The 19,888-nt window shown below is 44.4% G+C and overlaps 1 protein-coding gene across 1 annotated transcript in view; it reads right to left on the bottom strand.

Moving 5' to 3' along the window:
- sorbs1 (sorbin and SH3 domain containing 1) overlaps positions 1-15,437 on the bottom strand; it is a 29,943-nt gene extending 14,506 nt beyond the window's left edge. The window contains exons 1-14 of the mRNA XM_076169343.1: positions 15,401-15,437; positions 15,103-15,189; positions 14,618-14,734; positions 13,626-13,732; positions 13,360-13,501; positions 12,944-12,973; positions 11,512-11,654; positions 11,308-11,368; positions 11,084-11,158; positions 9,695-9,730; positions 9,468-9,570; positions 8,250-8,364; positions 6,258-6,341; positions 1,766-1,815 (exon numbers count right to left, since the gene is read on the bottom strand). Coding sequence (XP_076025458.1) covers positions 1,766-1,815; positions 6,258-6,341; positions 8,250-8,364; positions 9,468-9,570; positions 9,695-9,730; positions 11,084-11,158; positions 11,308-11,368; positions 11,512-11,654; positions 12,944-12,973; positions 13,360-13,501; positions 13,626-13,732; positions 14,618-14,734; positions 15,103-15,136 — 1,097 coding nt within the window. The 5' untranslated portion in view covers positions 15,137-15,189; positions 15,401-15,437. The remainder of the gene's footprint in view (positions 1-1,765; positions 1,816-6,257; positions 6,342-8,249; positions 8,365-9,467; positions 9,571-9,694; positions 9,731-11,083; positions 11,159-11,307; positions 11,369-11,511; positions 11,655-12,943; positions 12,974-13,359; positions 13,502-13,625; positions 13,733-14,617; positions 14,735-15,102; positions 15,190-15,400) is intronic.
- Between the last annotated feature and the right edge of the window lie 4,451 nt (positions 15,438-19,888).

The following is a 19,888-nucleotide window of genomic DNA, read 5'->3' on the forward strand; positions in this document are numbered from 1 at the left end:
CCCATATCTTAGCAGTCCAGAGAGGCCAACAGGAGACATTTCTAAAAATATTCCCCCAACATTCCCACATGGTGCATCAGCCTGTCATGCACCTGTACAACTCTCAGGTTTACTCTGTCTCACATGCCACTCATGTGTTAACGCACGCTGCCCCTCTGTTTGTACAGAGAAATGCTGCTCATTAAACTGACAGACTCCACCGCCGTCATATATCTGGGTGAAGTATGACACCTTTCTTTTCCAGGGTCGGGAGAAAGAGTGAGGTCATTTCCAAAATATCTTTTTCTCTCATATATTTTGCCATGAAACAGTTTTACAAGCTCGCATGTACGGCTACATTACTCTCCTCGTTTGCTGCCTCAACAAGAACCTGGCTGTCAGAGCTGCTGGAAGAAATATGTGGACGGCTGCCCGCACAGGCCCGTTAAATTATGTTATGTTCGTTCTAGGGTTCATCCGTTAGAATAAATACTGCTCAGGATATTTGCAGTACAAGGAGTCGACAGGCTGGCTGATAGTGGGTCAGGGGCGCCTTCTCACTCACAGGTTAACTGGATAAATAACGATCGGGGGAACTTACTGGTATGACTGAATCACAATAATAGACTTCACTGTGAGGTTAAATACAAATAATTTGAATTAATTCTGATCTCCTTCCACAAAGCAAGATCCTGATGGACAGAATGAGCTCATTAAGACTTTTTAAGGAACGCATTGAAGAACATAGCCACCATACATAAAATAGCGGATGTCTGCAGCTTATCCAGCTCCAAAAACACACAGATTTAAGCTTAAAGGCTCATTCATTCATCTGTTGACACTAAGAGGCACATATGGTTGTGCACTTTAGAATCAATGGCTATCTTTACAAGAATGCGCTCCTCAATATGTCTCCAGTTCCAAACAGACCCCAAATTAAAACCCTCCTCAAAACACATGTGCCTTTGAAGGAGGTCATTTTATGATTCGAGGTTTCTTTCCCTCTGAGAAATTAGGGTGAGTGAACTCCCACTAATGCTATTTCATCTTTTCCACAGGAACTTCCCTTCAAAATTAACAACAAATCAATGGATTAAAAAAAAACAAGGATTAAAAATCCCCTTTTCAGTCATGTGGGCACGATGCCATAATGATCCTAGCAGACGGAAAGTTTGAGCACAAATGGAGGGAAACGGTTATTGCTCTGGACTGAGGCGCAAAAAAAGTCACAATGGCTCCGTTTGAAAATCTTCATGTTTCATTGCATGCACAGAAATAGACGGCATGAAATCCCTCAGACAAACACAAAAGGCATCAAGGCTTTCAGGGAGGTTTGTTAGTGAGCATCCCCTCTCCTAATGCATTTCCTGTCCATACGTTACGCACACACGCACCCATTCAGCGGGAGATAACGGTTTTTAAGTTATGCAGCAGGCGGCTGGGTATTGTCAGTGCTCGCTCTATTCTTATGATATTGTCACGACATAAATCACCACACAGCAGCCATGTTTCTTCTCTACAACCTCCCCCCCACCCCCCAACCCCCTAAAAGAAAAAGACCTGAAATGCAAACAGAGGACAGACTGTTCTGCTAGATTATTGCCTTATACACCAGGATCTCCTCAGGAAGCGGGAGTCCCCCGGTGTAGGCGGCGAGCTGTACAGGGTGAAAAACCCTCGCACTGACATCCACAAAACACTGCTGAAATAACCATCATCACACTGGCTGGAGTCAGCGGCATTTAAAGAAGAAGCGTTGGTAGAGGAGGGAGAAGCGTGGACTTACTACTGCTGCAGGTCGGAGGCTGTTTCCAGGGGGCTGAAAGAGGGGGCACTCTGCAACAAACCAAACAAAGAAGTCATTGATAGATCCACAGGAAGGTCTCCTCCAGCTAGAATAGAAGCAGGACCATTAGCTATGGCCAGATTCTCTCTTCTCTTTCTCTACGTGGTTGGATCGCTGGTCTGGCTTTCTGTCTGGTGTGTCTGGGTCTTCTTAGCTTCTCTGGACTGAGCTCGGCATGGAGGGAGAGCGCGTGTGTTTTGGCCTGCATGCAAGTTGGAGAAAACAAGCAGCAGTGAAAAGAGTAAAAGGGGGGTGTGGAGGGAAGCCAGGGGGCGGGGGGCCGGTGGATGTGGGTGGGCGTGTATCGGTCAGGGGGCGCCCAGGCAGCCAGGGAGGGAGGGGGCTGTCACGGGCTCAGCCAATGAGCTGCTGTCTCCCAGTGAAGCCCTCTCTTTTGTCTGGTATTGAGTCACTCTCATTACCGCTGGACCAGACCGGGGGACAATTAACCAGCTGGTGGTGCAGGCAGGCCAAATTACACACACACACACACACACACACACACACACACACACACACACACACACACACACACACACACACACACACACACTCTATCTCACACATACACAAGAAGAAGGAGTCAAAGAGAGACACATATGCATACTGAGGAAGTAAACATGACAGCAACATTACAGTAATTCATCGTATCAATTAGGCATTAATACAACAAAAGTATGTTATAACGACAAACGACAAAGACATTGAGGTAGAGAGAAATACTCCAAGAAAGTGAAAGAATGAATGCTTAAAGGCGTAAAAGGATAAATGTAGTTGTTATTATGGAGACGACTCCAAAACACGGGTGGCCATTTGCTGGGGTAGCACCCACCAGCGTTTTGAATGGTTTAGATCCGTCTAATTTTAGCCCACTGTTTCTGTTGCTTTTCTCTGGTCGGACGTCACGGTAGGTAAAAATAACAGAAGTGACACGGGGCACCATGAATATGAGCGCAAGTGTTGTTTGCAAATACGATTGCACAATCCCCCTCCCCAGCCAGCCTGGCCCTGCTGTTAATACCACATCCACTTCCCCACACGACACCGCCAAGCCTGCCACTTCTCACCCTCGCGCCAAACCAATGACCAGACGAGGAGCGCTCTCGACGGCTCGTTTGCCACAACATGCCTTTGCAGTTAGTTGCTATGGCAGAAGGATCATTAATAACCTTTTAAAAATGAATACCTCTCTTTGCAAGAACAGAATCTCATGCCCGCAGGTCTATAGTCTGATCTATTTATAAGGCCAAATGTTCCATGTGTGAAGATGCCAGGGCCATTAAATAATCAGTGACTCTTCCTCTTCCACCTCCGCATCTTGTCGCCCCCCTCAAATCTGATCTTTCCGTCTGTTGCGACAGGTTTAAGAGGGGAAGACGGCGGGGCCTGTGATAATGGACACAGACGGGCATCAGAGGGAAGTAAACAGGAAGCGAGCACGATGGCCAAACTGAAGGTAAGGAATGGAATCTTAATCTTGTTATTTACTACATGCTTGATTAGTGTCAGTCTGTGTTGTATCACCATAAAAGAGCCTCAAATTATTCCGCTTCAGTGGAAAAACATCACATTTCTCTGAGTCAGTTACAGAAATTCATATTTAGCCGTAAAATAAATTATTAAAACACAAAATTGTAACAGAGAATGAGGGTGGACAGATTAACGCACAGCTGCCGCCGCTACTACTACTCGCTAAATCTGAAGCTGTATATGGATATGAAACGAGACGTGGCGCGTCCGTTTCCCTCGATGAGTCAGTGGAATTCTGATGACAATGTTTCTGCAGAATTTCATGAGCGTGTTTCCTAACAGGTGTCCCCTTCGGCTCAGAAGCTGGACTCCTGTGTGCCGCTTTCACATTCAAAATAGCGATCATGAGTAGGTCATGGTAACACGAATCCCATTCTTTCCAACACCTTATTTGTGTTGATATGTTCTCATGAAAACAAGCAGACTCCCGCAGTGTGAAGGGCCTGTTATAGCCACGGCCCCTTATCTCATCTACGCTAAATGCTTAAAGGTAAAGGTTAAGTGTATAACAGAGGTTAAATATGAGGGCACAATGAGCTGGCGGGCTTACGCGTTGCCTCCTTTAGAATATGTCAGGTGGCAGGGGGAGGTTCATGTAACTCAGAGCGCAGAGACAGTATGGCAGCAGCCCCCTCGTCAGCGTATGCTCCACACATGGAGTCACTCTGGCGGTTGCAGGGGGCCAAAATGCTCTTCCTAACCAAAGCTATGTATGGAATTCCGGCTCCGGCAAGCCATGTATACCGACGCGCCCACGTTTGATCTTAACTGTCCCTGGATGTGTTTTCAGACTCCCCTTGAACCTGGCACATGATAATATTGATGAAGGGGACCACCAGTGATCATAAACAGGTGTCACTATTACTATGTTGTGATTAGGTCAATGTATTTGTATTATTTGTGACAATATAAGGAAATGTTTTACTAATATCTGCTCTTTATAAGTCCCTTGGTATTTTTGAGACTTGAATGAGGTTTATGCTTCATATCTGTTGCTCAAAGTCAAAGGAATCTGATGAATTTCCCAAACCAAAGGGGGCCATATCTTCTATTTTCACCCATGAGCACCTACATTTTACCAAGCATATCTCCTCCAGTAGTACCAAGTGGCTAATATGTCAATCAAAGTCCAATGAGTCAGTTTGTCTGGCTGAGCCTTCCAGTCAAATGTTACACATACTAGGTGTCAGTTCAGAAGTGACTCTGACATGAAACAGAAGCTACTCATCAGACCAATCTAATCTGGCAGCCGTCTGGGCAGCCATGAGCCACACACTCGCCCACAGAGGGTTGACATGTCTGTCTCAACAGACTCAAACTCCTCCACGTAACGCAGCCACCCCGGAGCTGCTGGGGCTTCACTCGACACGCCTATGGACCAGACCCAAAGCTTCCACCTCTGAGTCTGAACAATGTAAGGACATGACCTTGTGTTGTAGGCAGTGGTGCCACCTCATATGATCCAGGCAGCAGCAGTGTGGCCCAGACTGACACTGGGCAATGAGGCAGAACATCTGTTTGTGGGCAGCCAGTTCCACACTTGTCTGGTGCCAGTTAGAGCCTGAGGCACACAGACTCGTCCAGACACAGTATTTCTGGTTTCAACTACTTCATTTGTGACAACTTTCCTCTTAACCCCTTTTAATCTTTTGGTAAATATAGCAGACAGGCAGCAGTTAGTATTCCAAGGGTTTGGGATTACCATCCAGCCTAATGCACGCACAGGCTCTCCAAGTGAGGAGTGACTTCCAGATGAATCACCACAGTCAGACCTCAGGCTTGCGACATGAATTCTCACTGGAGGCGAGCAGGTGAAAGTGAAAGTTGCCACTGTTCATGTTGCAGACTTGGCAAATAATCATAAATAACACGGCAATATCTGTTGCCTTATAAGCACAACAGGCAGCCCTGTGTCGACTCCATTGTTCCTTTAATATGTTCAATTGGGCGCCTAGTCTGCATTACACGGGTGTATAATAAAATATCCTAATTAATAATTCATGCATTGAATTATTAAATCAAACAGGGGTAAAAGCCATGGCTAATGAAAGTAGTTAGATACTTTTCTACTGTCAATGTCACTCTCACAGACACAAACAGACTGATGGAGGAAGGAAAACATATTTCTTTTTCCAATTTCTTCATTTCCGTGGAAATCTTTGGCCCCAAGGCAAGTCGATTATGATTATTGAGGGAATGATATGATGCATTATAAATATGTAATATCCACTATGATTCAATTCAAATACATTATTTTGATGTAGTTAATTCAACACTTTACATATAGGACTGCGGAAACTGGCACACTATGAGTGGATTACAGAATATATGTACATGTTTAAAGAAATATGCTTTATTTTTTCCTTTAATCTTAAATTATTTTTCAGTATTTTACAACTTTATCATTTTTCAGATTGATACAGTTGAATCACCACCTTGAAAATTGATAGATCTTTACAACCCTAGTATGAGGTGAGGACAGTGAATAATGTATATAAAGTGTGTTTAATATTTTGCTGCAATATTGCCTGATAAAATACACTCTGAGATAAGGGGGAAAGGTAAAGAAAGGAAAGGAAAGAGACAGCATTATGACAGCAAGTTTGGGACAAAGTGTATCAAATCTGATCAGTAACTGGTTTCATTAGGCCAAGTTGATAGGACACGTAGTAGTAAGCTTAGTTTATGAGGGAACAAAGTTTCCCCTTTGCATGCTGTCACATACGTCCTTCATATGTGGTGGATCAAGTCCACAGAAATGTAATATAATAAGGAAAAGAGGGAGTGGAAATTGGGGGGTAGTCCTTTAAGACAAGACACAGTTTAGGCATTATTCCAACATGGATGTTATCGCATGCAATAAATATAATAGACTGTCACTTTGAAGACAGCGACCACTTACCGCTTTCCCAAACTCCATCTCTGAAAAGAATTTATACCAAGGCTCATTCTCTATATCTACATCTTCCGGATTTATATCCTGAGTCTAGGGGCATGGCAACAAGAAAAGGAGGAGAAAGACAAAGAGAAGACAATTCAGACAGCACAGAATATATGAGACACGGTGATAAAGACTCAACATGTTCCCACCCCCTCTTCATCAATAATTGCCTTTACGACTAAATGAAACAAGTCCATAAAAATCTACTGTTTTATTTTGTACTTTCTTTTAAAGCAGCACATTTTCTATCTAACAGTATCTCTTCAAGGCAAGTGGACTTGAAGGAAGGCTCAAAGATGTTTTACTACTCGACCAAGTAGCTTCTTCCAATCTTCAGTGGTGGGCAGTAAAGTAGGGCTGTCACGATTATTTTTAATATCGATTAATCGATGGAATGTATACCGTGAGTGTGTGTCTGTTTCTTACTGAAGAAAACACACTTTCATTTAGTTTGGTAGTATTCATTCATTTTATCAGTGTCCGCAGCATCAATCAAACACCCCTGCTAAACGAGTAGTCTACTATAACCGATTAATCGTGACAGCGCCACAGGAAAACATGTTGAGAGTCATTCACACTGACACTTCAGGTCACACAGGAGTCACATGAGAGGCATTGGCAGGAGCTCATGAATCCCATGTGCCCGCCCGAGGTGTGAACGACTCTCAGAGGAATACAAGTCCAGTTGCCTTGAACTGCTACTGCTAGACAGATAGACTGCTAATGACCATTAACCCCTCACCGGCTTAATTGTTTTTGCATGATTCTAAACAGTAGAACATGCAAAGTGAGATATTTGCTGGGATGTACAGTGATGTCATGAACTGTAAGCTCTATGTTCTGTAGCATGTGGTGTGGTTTCAAAATCTAGATAAAAGACTATATACAGTATATTAAGAGTCAGCTGTGGTTCTTCTGCTGGCCTGACCTGCAGACCTACAGTATCACCGCACACACTGCACAAAATGTATGATTACACAATTAGCCTGGATGTACTCTAGCCTGGCAAGTATCCTTTATTATCTGAGACCAAATGTCCAGCTAGAGCAGCAGGACATTGACCCCAACATAACTGGGCCCTGTAATTGAAAGGAAATCCCCTGGCTGAACCCGAGCAAACTCTCTAATGAGCGTGTTTGTTGCCACTGTTATGGAGCCATATTGTAGGTTAACAGCCTCCACTAAGTTGGTGTAACTGTGCACCGGAAAATAATGACAATAACAACAATTTCATCACAATACATCCCAACACATCCCCATCCCCTCTTTTGTATAACCTGGAAACACCCAAAGATTTCAGATCCAAGGGAATTCTGAATGTAAAATGCATGTGTGAGTGTGTGTGTGTCTGTGTGTGTGCTGTGTATCCAAGGCAGCTGTTGCCAGTTCTCTATGTGCCACTGCTCATCCTGAGACGACAGCCCTCAAGGACACTAAATAATGCCGCACCGTTTGATTCAGCACAATGTGTGATGAGAGTGGGTGAGTGAGGGGAGAGGACAACACACACACATACAGGATCCGTGTTCTGTGTTTGCACTCGGATCCTTTTCGCACCGAGACGACTCAGGCCAATAACCTTAAATTGAACGCAAGAAGACAATGACTACCTCTGTAAATGATACTCCCCCCACCTCCTCCGCCCCACGCGCTTCCAAGTGGGATCATCTGTCACCGCAATGGGACACCCTGTAGGAATGCTACACATACGTCGCCTTCAGAGCTGTTAGTGAAGCTGTGGAGCTTAGATACAAAAATGTGTGTGTGTGTGTGTGTGGAGTGGAGGGGTGGAGGTGGTTGGGTGGAGTGGGGGGGACAGATCATGGAACATGCACAGAGACAGTCAGAGAGAGAGAGGGAGAGGGAGAGAGAGAGAGAGAGAGATGCTGCACAGGCACACTCATGAGGCACGGTGGCGGCAGGGGGGGGAGAGGGGGGCGGCGGCTAGCATACCGTTCTCTCCAGCTTCAGCACCGACGATTTCCCCGGCTCGTACTCAAAGATGCTCTTGGGCTCGGCGCGGTACTTCCTGGTGTCCACCTTCTTATCCGGGGGCTCCCACTCGTTCCTATAGGTGGGGAGGGGGGGAGGTGGGGTGGAAGAGAGCCAATCCTTATCAAGCCGTCACCATGGCAACCATATGAGGCTTACGATCCATCTTTCTTCTTCAATTTAAAGACGACGCCTCGTTATCCCCCGCTGTCTGTCCGCCTGTCTGTCTGATGATACCGCAGAAAATTCAACTTACAGCCGAGCCAAATTCAATCAGGCAAACCAGATTGGACCCCGCGACAGAAAACAGAGCAGCGTTTCCTTCCTGTCATTAATTACCGATGCTTAACCCAATGATGCAATGTTTGTGACAATATAATAGTATGGTCCATATGTTCAAACCTGACAGATGGGTAACATCAATTTGTATTTGTGAGAGAAACGCATCAAAATAAGTGAGTTCATCTGAGACGCATCAGATAAATAATAACATTTTATGAGATCATTTGAGTGTTTAGGGTGTTTGAGAGGTTCAGCTCTGAGTCTGTCGTGAGCATTGAACATAGAGGAGCGTAAAGGCATGCGGCTCTCCATACGTAACCACAGAAGGAAGAGATTCAAGCCTACATGTGTCCTCTGCTGCTCCAGCAAGCCACAGTTTATCCTCCATCACCTGTCCTCCTTCATCACTCCTTCATCACTTCATCACTCCTACACGTGGACTCATTTCTCCACATCTCTGAGAGCTGATCTTCACCCTGCCCGTGCTGACATGTGCGTGCGTGGACGACCCGGCGACACCTCATGTGAAAAACAGACGGGTGGCGGGGAAAGGTCAAAGTATTTGAACCCACGGGGACAAAATATTCACTGATTCACTAAGTCAGGAATGGAATGGAACTCTGCTCGGCTGTGTGTCATCGTGTTCTGTCATATTCTGGAACACTGTGAGTAACTGAAGACAAGCACACACTGTACATCACAAGACGCACATTCATCCGTCTAATGTTAACGTCATGCTCGGGAAAACATGGGCACAAAAATACTTGGGCGCTCATCTACCGTTACGGCCACGCTTCCAATCATATGAGCAAGTCCTGCTGGTCGCACATGGGGTTGATAATCATCCCTATATAGACGATACGTGATTGAGAGAAAGGAATGAGAGAGGAGTCTGACCTTTTGGCAGTGGGTTTGAGGGAAGATGAGCGTGTTGGCACAGGCATGGAGCGGCTTCTGGAATCAACCTCAGCCTCGCTTTTGGACCGCGGGACCCCTTTCACTGAAATCAAACACGTCACAGGATTCAGCACCATAACACTCAGCTGAATTAAGACAAGGATTAAAATGTATCCCATGTTTAATCTGTCCATCCTGGATGTATTAGGATGGATTCCAACACTCACCGTCTTCCAAAAAGTAAAAAGGAGTAGCATCGTCATCTAAAAAGGAAGACAAAAATGGGACAAAATTAATCATATTGAATCCATTATAAGAGATAAGTACCTTTTACTTATATAAGTAACGGGACTTAATCGTTCCAACAGGATTTGAAGTGCCTCACACCTTCCATTAGGCCGTTACATGTTCACTAAACACGATCAAAGTGTGCTTGACAGGAAGCATTAGTGAGCTAAAAACAGATCTAAGCATCGATGAGCATCAAGGGTTTGAATAAGTAATGACTTCTAATGCAAAAGGGGCAAATCCTCCACATTTAGAATGAATTAGAGTTGCAGCTTTGGTGGGAGACGGCGCAAACGGAATGATCAATCAATAATCAATCACAGCTACACGTGGACAGAATCATGTGAAGCTGAGAGGAGTGCAGATAAACATAAAGAATGATGTAACCTAGGAGCATGATGCAAGTAAACAACCCTCCCTCACCTGCATGGGGGGGTCGATCAAATATGGACTTTCTTTGCCCTTTGTTTCACCTCTCAGACATGCTTTCCTCTCAGGCTCCATATAAATGCCGCTTTTTGCAGTTTAATTAGCATGTAAAACCCCACAAATGTGACCCACACAAGTGTTTAGCCTTTATAACACAAATCTAAACATAATTCAGGTGAAGCCTGTTAGGAGCAGCACTCATGCTCCTGAGAGATTTGACTGAGGGCGAAAAAAGTCATCTGGCCTAAACACAGAAGTCTGCAGCAGCACCCAGCGGCTAAAGCGAGACATTACACCCCAGTAACGTTGAAACGCTGACTGATCATGCTTCATGTTCGAATAAATATCTATTACTAACCAGATATTTAATAATAAATCAGCAGACTGTGGCATCTATTTCAGATTATTATTTATGTTAAAGGCTATAGATAGTTTTAAGCTATTTTACTGATATTGTGCACAATAAGGTGCAATAAAGCCACTAAAAGATAGTTGAATCTTGTTGAAGAGAATGGACCTACAAGGTTTCGTGCATTATCCAAGTCAAAGTTTGAACCTCAAAGGAGGAAAACTAACCCGGTTGTAAGGTTATTAGGAGTAAAATCAGCATTAGTGACACTCAGGCCATTAAATCCAAACTCCATGCTGGTTTGTTGTTAGTTACTTGAGGAAATTTGCACAAAACCTGTACTTCAACCCGACATTAAGCTCTGTATGGAGCGGGAATTAGAAAACAAAGATTAGCTCAAATCCTTTCAAATACTTTGTATGTCTTTGCACCGGCCTTGTGGCCAGAGCTGTGACAGATCAGAGACAGTGTGAAAGTATTTGAAAGGGCCCAGGATGTTCAGCAGATTAGTAAAGCCAATGAGAGCGGAGCCGTTACTGCCAGCAGATACCTTTTGGTCTCATGTGAATATCATAGTTCTCAGGGAAAATGTAGGTGGGGCGGTAAGGGTTTTCCTCAATAGCTTCTGAGCACAGCGATGGAGAGACAGAACACGGTGTGACTCCACATACAAACACAGAAAAAAACACAAACACAACGACACAGATACACAACAGGCGAGATTTGATCAAACACACACATGAGGCAGAGTGTAATCATGTGAACCTCTCTCACCTGGTATCCTGTGTATCTGCTTGAACATGCTCTTATACCAGTCTTTGGATTTCTCCGTGTTCTGAAATGAAAATGTGGACATCATGTAATTACATTAAGAACTATTTCAGCCTGGTGTCAAGTGGGAGCATGTGAAACTGAAACACAATGTAATCTGCATTGTGGAGCTGTCGACTTCATCTGACAGGAAGTGTAGCTGCTCACCCGTACGGGCACAATGGGCTTGTTGAGCGGAGAGAGGACAGGGGAGTGCAGTGAGAGCCGCAGCCTCTTCCCGTCCATGTCAGGGACCGGACTCACAGAGTCTCTACCCGGATCAGGACTTTTGTCCCTTTCTGGAGACGGATCTGTGAAGAAAGGAAAGTAAAGAGAATGTTGGTAAAACCGCTGAGTATGCCACACTGAACACAAGTCTGCAGCAAATGTCTGGCGCTGAAGGGATTTGGAAGGAGTTGCTCTTTTCTAACAGAGCTGCTTTGGCTCTGTGGCCAATTGTTAAACCAACACCGATATGTTTACATTTATTATGACTGGCAGAATCAAAGGGGCTGCATAAAAACAAGTAATCCAATCCCTGTAATGCCCGGGCATGCCAGAGTGTGTGAGTAAGTCTCCAAGTGTCACATGCTGCAATTCATGCAGGAAAGGCATTTTGTTCCATATGATGCTCAGTGTGTTTCATGGTGAGAAATGTGGAAAACCTCAACATAATTATACACATTTCTCATTTGCGATTGTGTCATTGTCATTTCATGCACAGAATTAGCTGTTGCTGAGTATCATAAAAAGGAAAATGAAATGAAAAAAATTAGTTTCATGCAAAGAAATGTCTTAGGAGGTGTGTAAGGAAGTATACTACATTCATATTTCATTCAAATTCATGCTAATTCAACATGCTAATAAGATTCCTTTGTGGTACAACTGGCACTGATGTATTATGTGCAGGCTGTGGCACCAGCTGACATTTTCACTTTTACTTATAAGTCTGCAAGCATTTTGGTACTTTTAACAGCCATTAATGTAAACAATGATGTAACCAACACACCATAAGGATGGAATCCAGTTTGATACAAGTCGGCTACTGTGACAAGTAAAAGATTACATAATGGGGGAAAGGGAACAGAATATGAGCAGCAAGGAAATTAATGAGCCAATCATTATTAGCTTTAGCACATAAAGTGTATGTATATTTCACATATATGAATAATATGTTCCTTAAAAATGTTGAGTTTTGAGTGTTATGTGCTGATCATTGGTCCTTGGCTCCTCACTTTATTTCCAATTTTCCAATTTTGGTGCTCTGACAGCTCTTCTATTTTCATTCCAATCGCAGACTTTCTATTTCAATTATAAATGAAATAAGAGGCGCCAGGTTTCAGTACAGTGTGAGATATTAGTGTTGAACAAAATGAATGTTCCGATATATCTAACACGGTGACGCATTAAACATGAATCATTCCCTTCACGAGGCCATCAGCAAACACATTTAGCCTGCTGTGTCAACTGTGGAGGCAGCAGCAGGGCCAGAGCGACAGATGGCTCACGGCCAGAAAAAAGGGAATAATATGGCTGTGCGGCTGGATGTAAGAGTGGAGACGTAAATGACAAATATCTGCTGGGCTTCACCCGTGCATACCTTCCAAATGAGAAAGATGCTTTTGCTGCTCTGTGATGAGAGAGAAGGAGGAAGCACACAAGGGACAATACGGTGAAATGAGAACACAGTGCCAAAGTGTGACAACGATGATGACACAGGTAGATGCTTTCCAAATGAAAGTATCACAGAGTTGATAGAATGACACACAGACACACAGCGACAGATCTGGAGACCCCAAGAGACCCCCGTCCCCCCTCTTACCCTACTTACCTTGGACAAGGAACAACACAAATAACGAATAGCCTACATCTCTGTGGTCTTTGGATCATCATGCTGGATCAGAGTTCTGGTGCTACATCCTGTATCTTTTCTTATCCCTTTGTAATCTGACTGATTCTCCACCCACAGCTCCTATATGTCTCTAAGCGTGTGTGTGAAGTGTGTCTCTGTCTTACCTCTGTTGTGTTGCAGCAGCACTATGGTGGGATTGACAGAGCTGGTGCAGGGATAGACGGAGCTGGAGGGCGACGTGAAGCAGTTCTGAATGTCGCCGTATGTCGGAGCCTGATTCTCCTTGATGCTTTCAGGTAAATCAGCCTGCGTCAAAAAATATGTAAAGATCTTGTGTAGATGTTTCAAAATAAATGCGTCATATGGCTTTTCTTTTCTTCCAGTAAAAGCCAAACAGAGATGCAGTTTAATGAGGTGGAAGTAAACGTACCTGGCACTGAAGGTTGTTTACAGGAGGTAAATCAGAAGTGCTGTCGCTGCCTCCCTCGGCCAGTCCTGCTTTCGAGCTGTCTCCATTAATCTGGCTGGTCCAGTCACCTATAAAGAATCCAGACCCCCCTCAGTTTGGCAGCCAGCGCAGCCTGACTATAAACACTCGTAACAGCAGCAATTTACGGCCTTTCTTTCACTTACTAACACAAGGCTAGAAAACCAAAACAGCTGATTGCCGATCAAATGCATCTCCATTTCGTTCCGCAGGGCGTGAACGCTTGACTTGGTGGTGGTGGTGTTCATGGAGCAAAGATGTTCATACCCCCAGGACGGAAAAAAAAGCCTTCCCACAATCTGTGAACTTTGTTATCAGAACAAAGTGGCTATTCAGTGAGCTGCAAAGGCTGTTTTGTTCCACTGGCCTTTATATTCAGACTCTACAACAATTAAAGCATCTCCCAGAAAGACTTGGCCAGCCTCCAAGTCAGTCCCAATGTGCTCAGTGCAACAAACAAGCCCACAGTCAAAGAAGGCCCCCCCTGCTCCAAAGTGCAGCGTGGGCAGGTCTCCACAATAGAGCTCTTTGACAGACGCACGAAAATATGAGCAATCTCCATATCAAGACTGAATGTGCCAGACGGCGGCGCGCTGCACTTGGAAGTTCTATGATTCTGAGAGGAAAACTTTACGTTCTGGCGGTCTGAGAGTCATCGAAGGAATTTGACACTGGAGGAACATGATGATATTACAGCAATATTCACAGCGTCCATCCATATTCCACAGCAACACGCCTCTTCTCACACAAACACGCCACAAACACTGTCCTCTAAATATACTGGTGTTGTTAGGAAACAGCTGTGGCATTCAACATCGTGGATCCACACGGGGGCTGAGTGACACGTGGAGCCCCGCCCACAACCATGGCCGTGATAATCGACTCTATGATTTCGACTAGATCAACAGTCAATCGAGGCGTTCTCCCTGACTTACTTGGTGTTGTGATGGGGTTTGCCTCCTCGCTGTTGGAGTCGTCATCATCGATGTGCACGAGCGTGGCCCTGAGGGTGACGACGCCTTTCCCTTTACACACTCTGCTGGGATCCAAGTCTGAAAACATCATCATTTTAAAATAAGAACCTCACTTCTTCTTCTTCTTCACCTGTTCTTTCCCAGAATACACTCCTGCTTTGCTTCAGAGCTGCTGGGAATCCAAGCTTTTGCCTCCTTATGCCCCAAATGACCAAAATAGAAGAGTCCCACCAAATCCAGGCCATCAAATTAATAATATCCCACTGCCCTGTAACTCTAATTGCTATGATAACACTGTCATGAGCTGGAAATGGAGCAGCTGACATGGGTTGTTAAAGTGACATCACACTGTTAAAACCTTCGTCTAAGCTCTGTGGTTGCATACAGTAAGGGGTGTCATGCTGCTCTGGGTGCTGAAAGATTGATGAGACAGTGGGAGACGTCACCTGTGGCAGGAATCAGGTCAGGGGAGCCTTTCATGGTGGCCAGAGGCGTGATCCTGACAGAACACGCGGAACGAGGGCCTGATGAAACTGAAATACACACACACACACACACACACAATCACACACCCACACTTCTTAATTAAACTTTATACGTACTTAGTGATCATATGAATCAATTGCTTGTGCTTTGATTATGGGCTGTAACAATGAGAAAGTGTCCTCAACACAGTCAATAGTACCTCTGATGTAAACTTTATGAGTTAATTAATGGAGAGAGAGAGAGAGGGTGAAGACTTACTGGAAGTTGGGCTCTCTGTTATACTGCCCTCTTTTGGAGAGCCCTGGTAGAGCAAGACATAACATAAAGGAAAGAGATGAGATACAGTAAAATCAAACATCATCTTGCAGATACACACATATACTGTATAGATATAGATATATAGATATAGATATAGTTCGGCCAGTGTACTGATACTGTTACACAATGAAGCAAAGCCCAATTAAACATCACATAATCACTATTACCATGTGTTCTTCCCCTCATGCACTGCAGCACAGGAATCTGAATTAAACAATAACCATTAAGTGACTTAACATTTTCAAATTTACTTTATAAAAGCTATTTGAAGCAGAACATAAAGTATATTATTTACATGTTTCTGATTTTCATATTGCAAACCATGGTGGGCAACTATGACATCACCTGTATACATGCTGTATGTTTTGATACACAGCTCTGAGGCACTCTTGATATTAGTTGTGTAAGAGTGCATGTTTGGTCCCGGGCCCAGCAGTTTGCTGCAGTGTCAGTATGCTGCAGTGTGTTTTATTACTGGGATTCTTGAGCACTCTGGCTTGGCAGCAGAAAGCTCCTGAAGAAGAATTGGAGCTGATGCATAAAATGGCTGTAATTGGGGATCACATACAGCTAATGAAAATGTTGTGGTACACCTGTGGTTGTGTTACACGCTGAAATGAGATCCAGTGCAGCTAAACAGGAGGCAGTGAACTTCACTTCATCTGTTAAAATGTAGCCTGGGACACATCGGACTCCTCGTTTTACTCGTGAGCAGCTAAAGTTGTTAAATTAATCAAAGCCTACACTGAAACACCGACTTCTGCCTTTACAGGAGAGAGAGAGAGAGAGAGAGAGAGAGAGAGAGAGAGAGAGAGAGAGAAAGAAACCTTTTCACTCTTACAGTTTGCTCGATCCTTTGTTAAAGTACGTTCGGACTTAGATGCCTCAAATTCCAGGTTTAACTACATCAAATGCCAAACCTCCTCTGTTCTGAGTCAGACAGATCACTGAATGTTGCCTCTTGTCTTTTTGTGTTTGCAAAATCCGGTAGTGAACTAAATATCATCATCAAAACTCAGCACAGCACTGATTTATGCAAATAAAGTATAGATTGCTCTTCTAAAACTGAATTTGTTTTTTTCTGGGGTTGTTTATGAGGTGCAGTCAGGATCTAGCTGACAACTCTGAGATCCCCAAGCTACCTTTTTTGTTCATGGATTTGAAACAACAAGCCTCAGAAACTCAACCCGACGCTTGGTGCAGTTATATAAAGAATAGATGGAAGATTGAATAGATGTGTTCTCCTTTAAGGGTAAAGACAGAGAGAGAGAGAGAGAGAGAGAGAGAGAGAGAGAGAGAGAGAGAGAGAGAGAGAGAGAGAGAGAGAGAGAGAGAGAGAGAGAGAGAGGGAAACAAACATATGTTAATCTGAGCAGCATCAGTGGTGCATGCAAAAGCAATACCAAGGCCACGAGAAAAGTGGCTTTGAAACATTTCCCATCATGCCATTGGGCCTCTCATTGTAGGAGACGTCCCCATTTAAACGCCAAGAAAAGCCTCCGATAGAGTCAAAACACAAACACACACTCAAACACTCACCCATCTATGCACATATACACAAACTTTTCACTTAAGGAATATGAGTAATGATGAGGGAAATCCAAAGCACTTAAGACTGTAATAGGTGGAACGTCTCTTATAAGATGCGATTCTAAGCTTTGCTGAAGTTTCTGAGGGACCTTGTGTGCACCGTGTTTACTTGTGTCAATAAATAAGTTAAACTGCAGGACAGGCGGAGGATTGATGAGGCTGGAAACCTCTGCAAACACACCTAAATGGACGAGGGGAAAATGGGAGTGAATCCAGCCAAGTCCCATGGGTACAAGCAAGAAAAAAACCCTTTTAAAACTTTGTCCTAGCTGGGAGCTGTTACGTCTCTCTGAGCAGCTGGAGCCTTTGGATGTTTATTCCCTCTTTCTCTCCCTCTTTAATAGAAGAGAGTTGCTTTCTGACCCCCTGCAATCCCGGGGAGGACAGAGCCATGATCTAACTGTCAAAGCCTTTTTACAGACATTCCTGTGAAGAGTGCTTACAAACTGTGCCAACTGCTGCACGACACAAACTTAAAGGACGTTGTTTCCTCACATGAACCCATGGCTGTGAACGGGTGAGGGAGAGATGAGGGGAGAATTTCTACCACTCATTGCCACGCATTCTGTATGTGGCAGATAATAAGATGATGAGGACCAGCAGTTGTATAAACACAAGTGAGCCAAGATCACTCTCCACTGTCTCACTGTCCATTTTAGGAAGAGATGTCTGCGAGCAGGGACGGGGCAAAGGACGCCATCCGTCTTGCCGCTGAACGAGAGGAGAGAGAGAGAGAGAGCGGTGTTTGGGCCAAGATAAACAACAATAAGAGGAGATATTATCAGATGAATTACTTGAAAATGTAACTTTAATTTAACTAAACTAACCTCAGAAACGAGGGAGCAAGTTTCTGGATTCAACTTTTCCTCTACTCGACGCTCTCACACCAGATCAACCCTGAAACCCTCAGCTGACAATATCCGCCAGGATTCTCAGGTAATTACAGCCAATCAAACAGCTTCTATTGAAAGCAGGAGGAGTGTGTATCAAAGGCCAGATGATTCAGCCCATGTCGATACCAGCAGCCAAGGTCCACACACACGCACGCGCACGCACGCACACAATCCTCTTGGGCGTTACTAAAATATCTTTCCAAAACAAGCAAATCCCTCAAGGCCGCAATGATCTGAAAGCATCGGCGTGTTACCTGCCGGATGATTTACACAGCGAGTCCTGACAGCAGCTCCCTGCCGCTCTGTCACAGGTACATCCAGCTCAACGTTCCCCTCCGGAGCACTCCTGAGGAGCCTGCCTGAGCTCTGAGGGTGTAGTAGTCTGGGTGGGACGGTCCCGCATTTGACCTTGACCTCCCAAAGCAAAGGGGTCTGTTTGTTTTTGACAACAGGTGTGCCCAGATGGACCTGTCACCACATGCCACCTGGGAATGTGGCACCCACTCAGACAGGCACAACTGCAGACTAGCGCATAGGAACACTCCCTCCCTCCTGCTGGCAGAGCCGTGGAGATGAGACGCAGACCATCTGAGGAGGTGTGGAATTCGCTACTGATGGTCTGTGTCAGTCGCAGGCCTCCCATAAAAAAACCTTACTCCTGCCTCAACGTGATGAACTACTGCATGGATTATCAAGCACAGATTGATTGTACATTAATTCAATCCAATACATTTATCAAAGTGCAGTAGTTTCTTCTTACTGTACCTTGGTTGACATCGTCTCTGATGTAGTGACACAGTGTTGCCGTCTTCAGCATAGATAATGATGCAAAAACGGTGACATTCACAGCAGTGATGTCATCCAGAACACAGTGATGTCATCCAGAACACAGTCACAACAGTGATGTCATCCAAACTAACAAAGTTTCAATAGTGATGTCATATTTTACATTTACATCAGCAGTTTTAGAAACAGAAGCTGATGTTTCTGCCTTTAAATAAATGTCAATAATAAAACTCAAATAAAGTAAATTTTCAAAACCTTGCTCACAATCTAACCATTACTGGACATAGTAAATGAAAATGGATTTTTTTCCTTAATAGTCTTTTCATAGCCACTGAACCACATTATGACCTGCAGTAGAATCTACACCAGGCTCTCTGTGTTTCTCTCTGAATCCCACAGTGAGCAGAGCGACACCGCCATGAGCTGTGATGTGTTCCATGCGGCAGTTGTCAGCGTGGCTGCGAGGGGCCACCTTCAAAGTGAGCTATGTTAACACAAAAGATCTCTGATGGCTCTGCTGTGCTGTGGATTGTTACGTAACGCCGCTCAACTTCTGCTTTGTCAACAAATGGCTGCGAGGGGAGAAGCTGTCCAGCTCCCGGCGAGGATCCCAGCAAACAGCTCCAAACATGGCTCGATAGGGCTGCAGCTTAAACCCCCTAATGGAGAAGATACCCCACACACACACACACACCACTGACGCACTCACCCACCCATCTCTCTTCCATAAACAGCTTCCATGCTGGATGGCAGCCTGGGATTCTACGCATTCCTCCACAAAGCTATTTGAAGTTCATTTCAAACAAGTGCAGCATAAAAGGAAATGTATGTAACGTACACAGAGCACAGTCATTACCGGCCTCGGAGCGGGATTACACATTCATGTTGATAATAGATGGAGCTTAAATGAGTCTATGGAAAATGCTGTAATGAAATATCACAATAACATTCCTGATAGCCAGTAATTGGTTCATAGCAGCTCTCTCATACTTAAAGGATTATTTTATCAGCAGAACATTTCACCATCATTCCATCAGTGTGTTTGTGATGCAGCCTGACTGTCGCCTCATACTGACTCATCTCACATGTACGGTTGACAGATCTGTGTGCAGAAATGTTTCACTGGCTTCGTTTACTCACCCTTATGTTTGATCATTTG

Source organism: Genypterus blacodes, unplaced genomic scaffold (genome assembly GCF_046128005.1).
Source record: "Genypterus blacodes isolate CSIRO-AG114 ecotype Tasmania unplaced genomic scaffold, CSIRO-AGI_Gbla_v1 ptg000195l_1, whole genome shotgun sequence".
Lineage (NCBI taxonomy): Eukaryota > Metazoa > Chordata > Actinopteri > Ophidiiformes > Ophidiidae > Genypterus > Genypterus blacodes.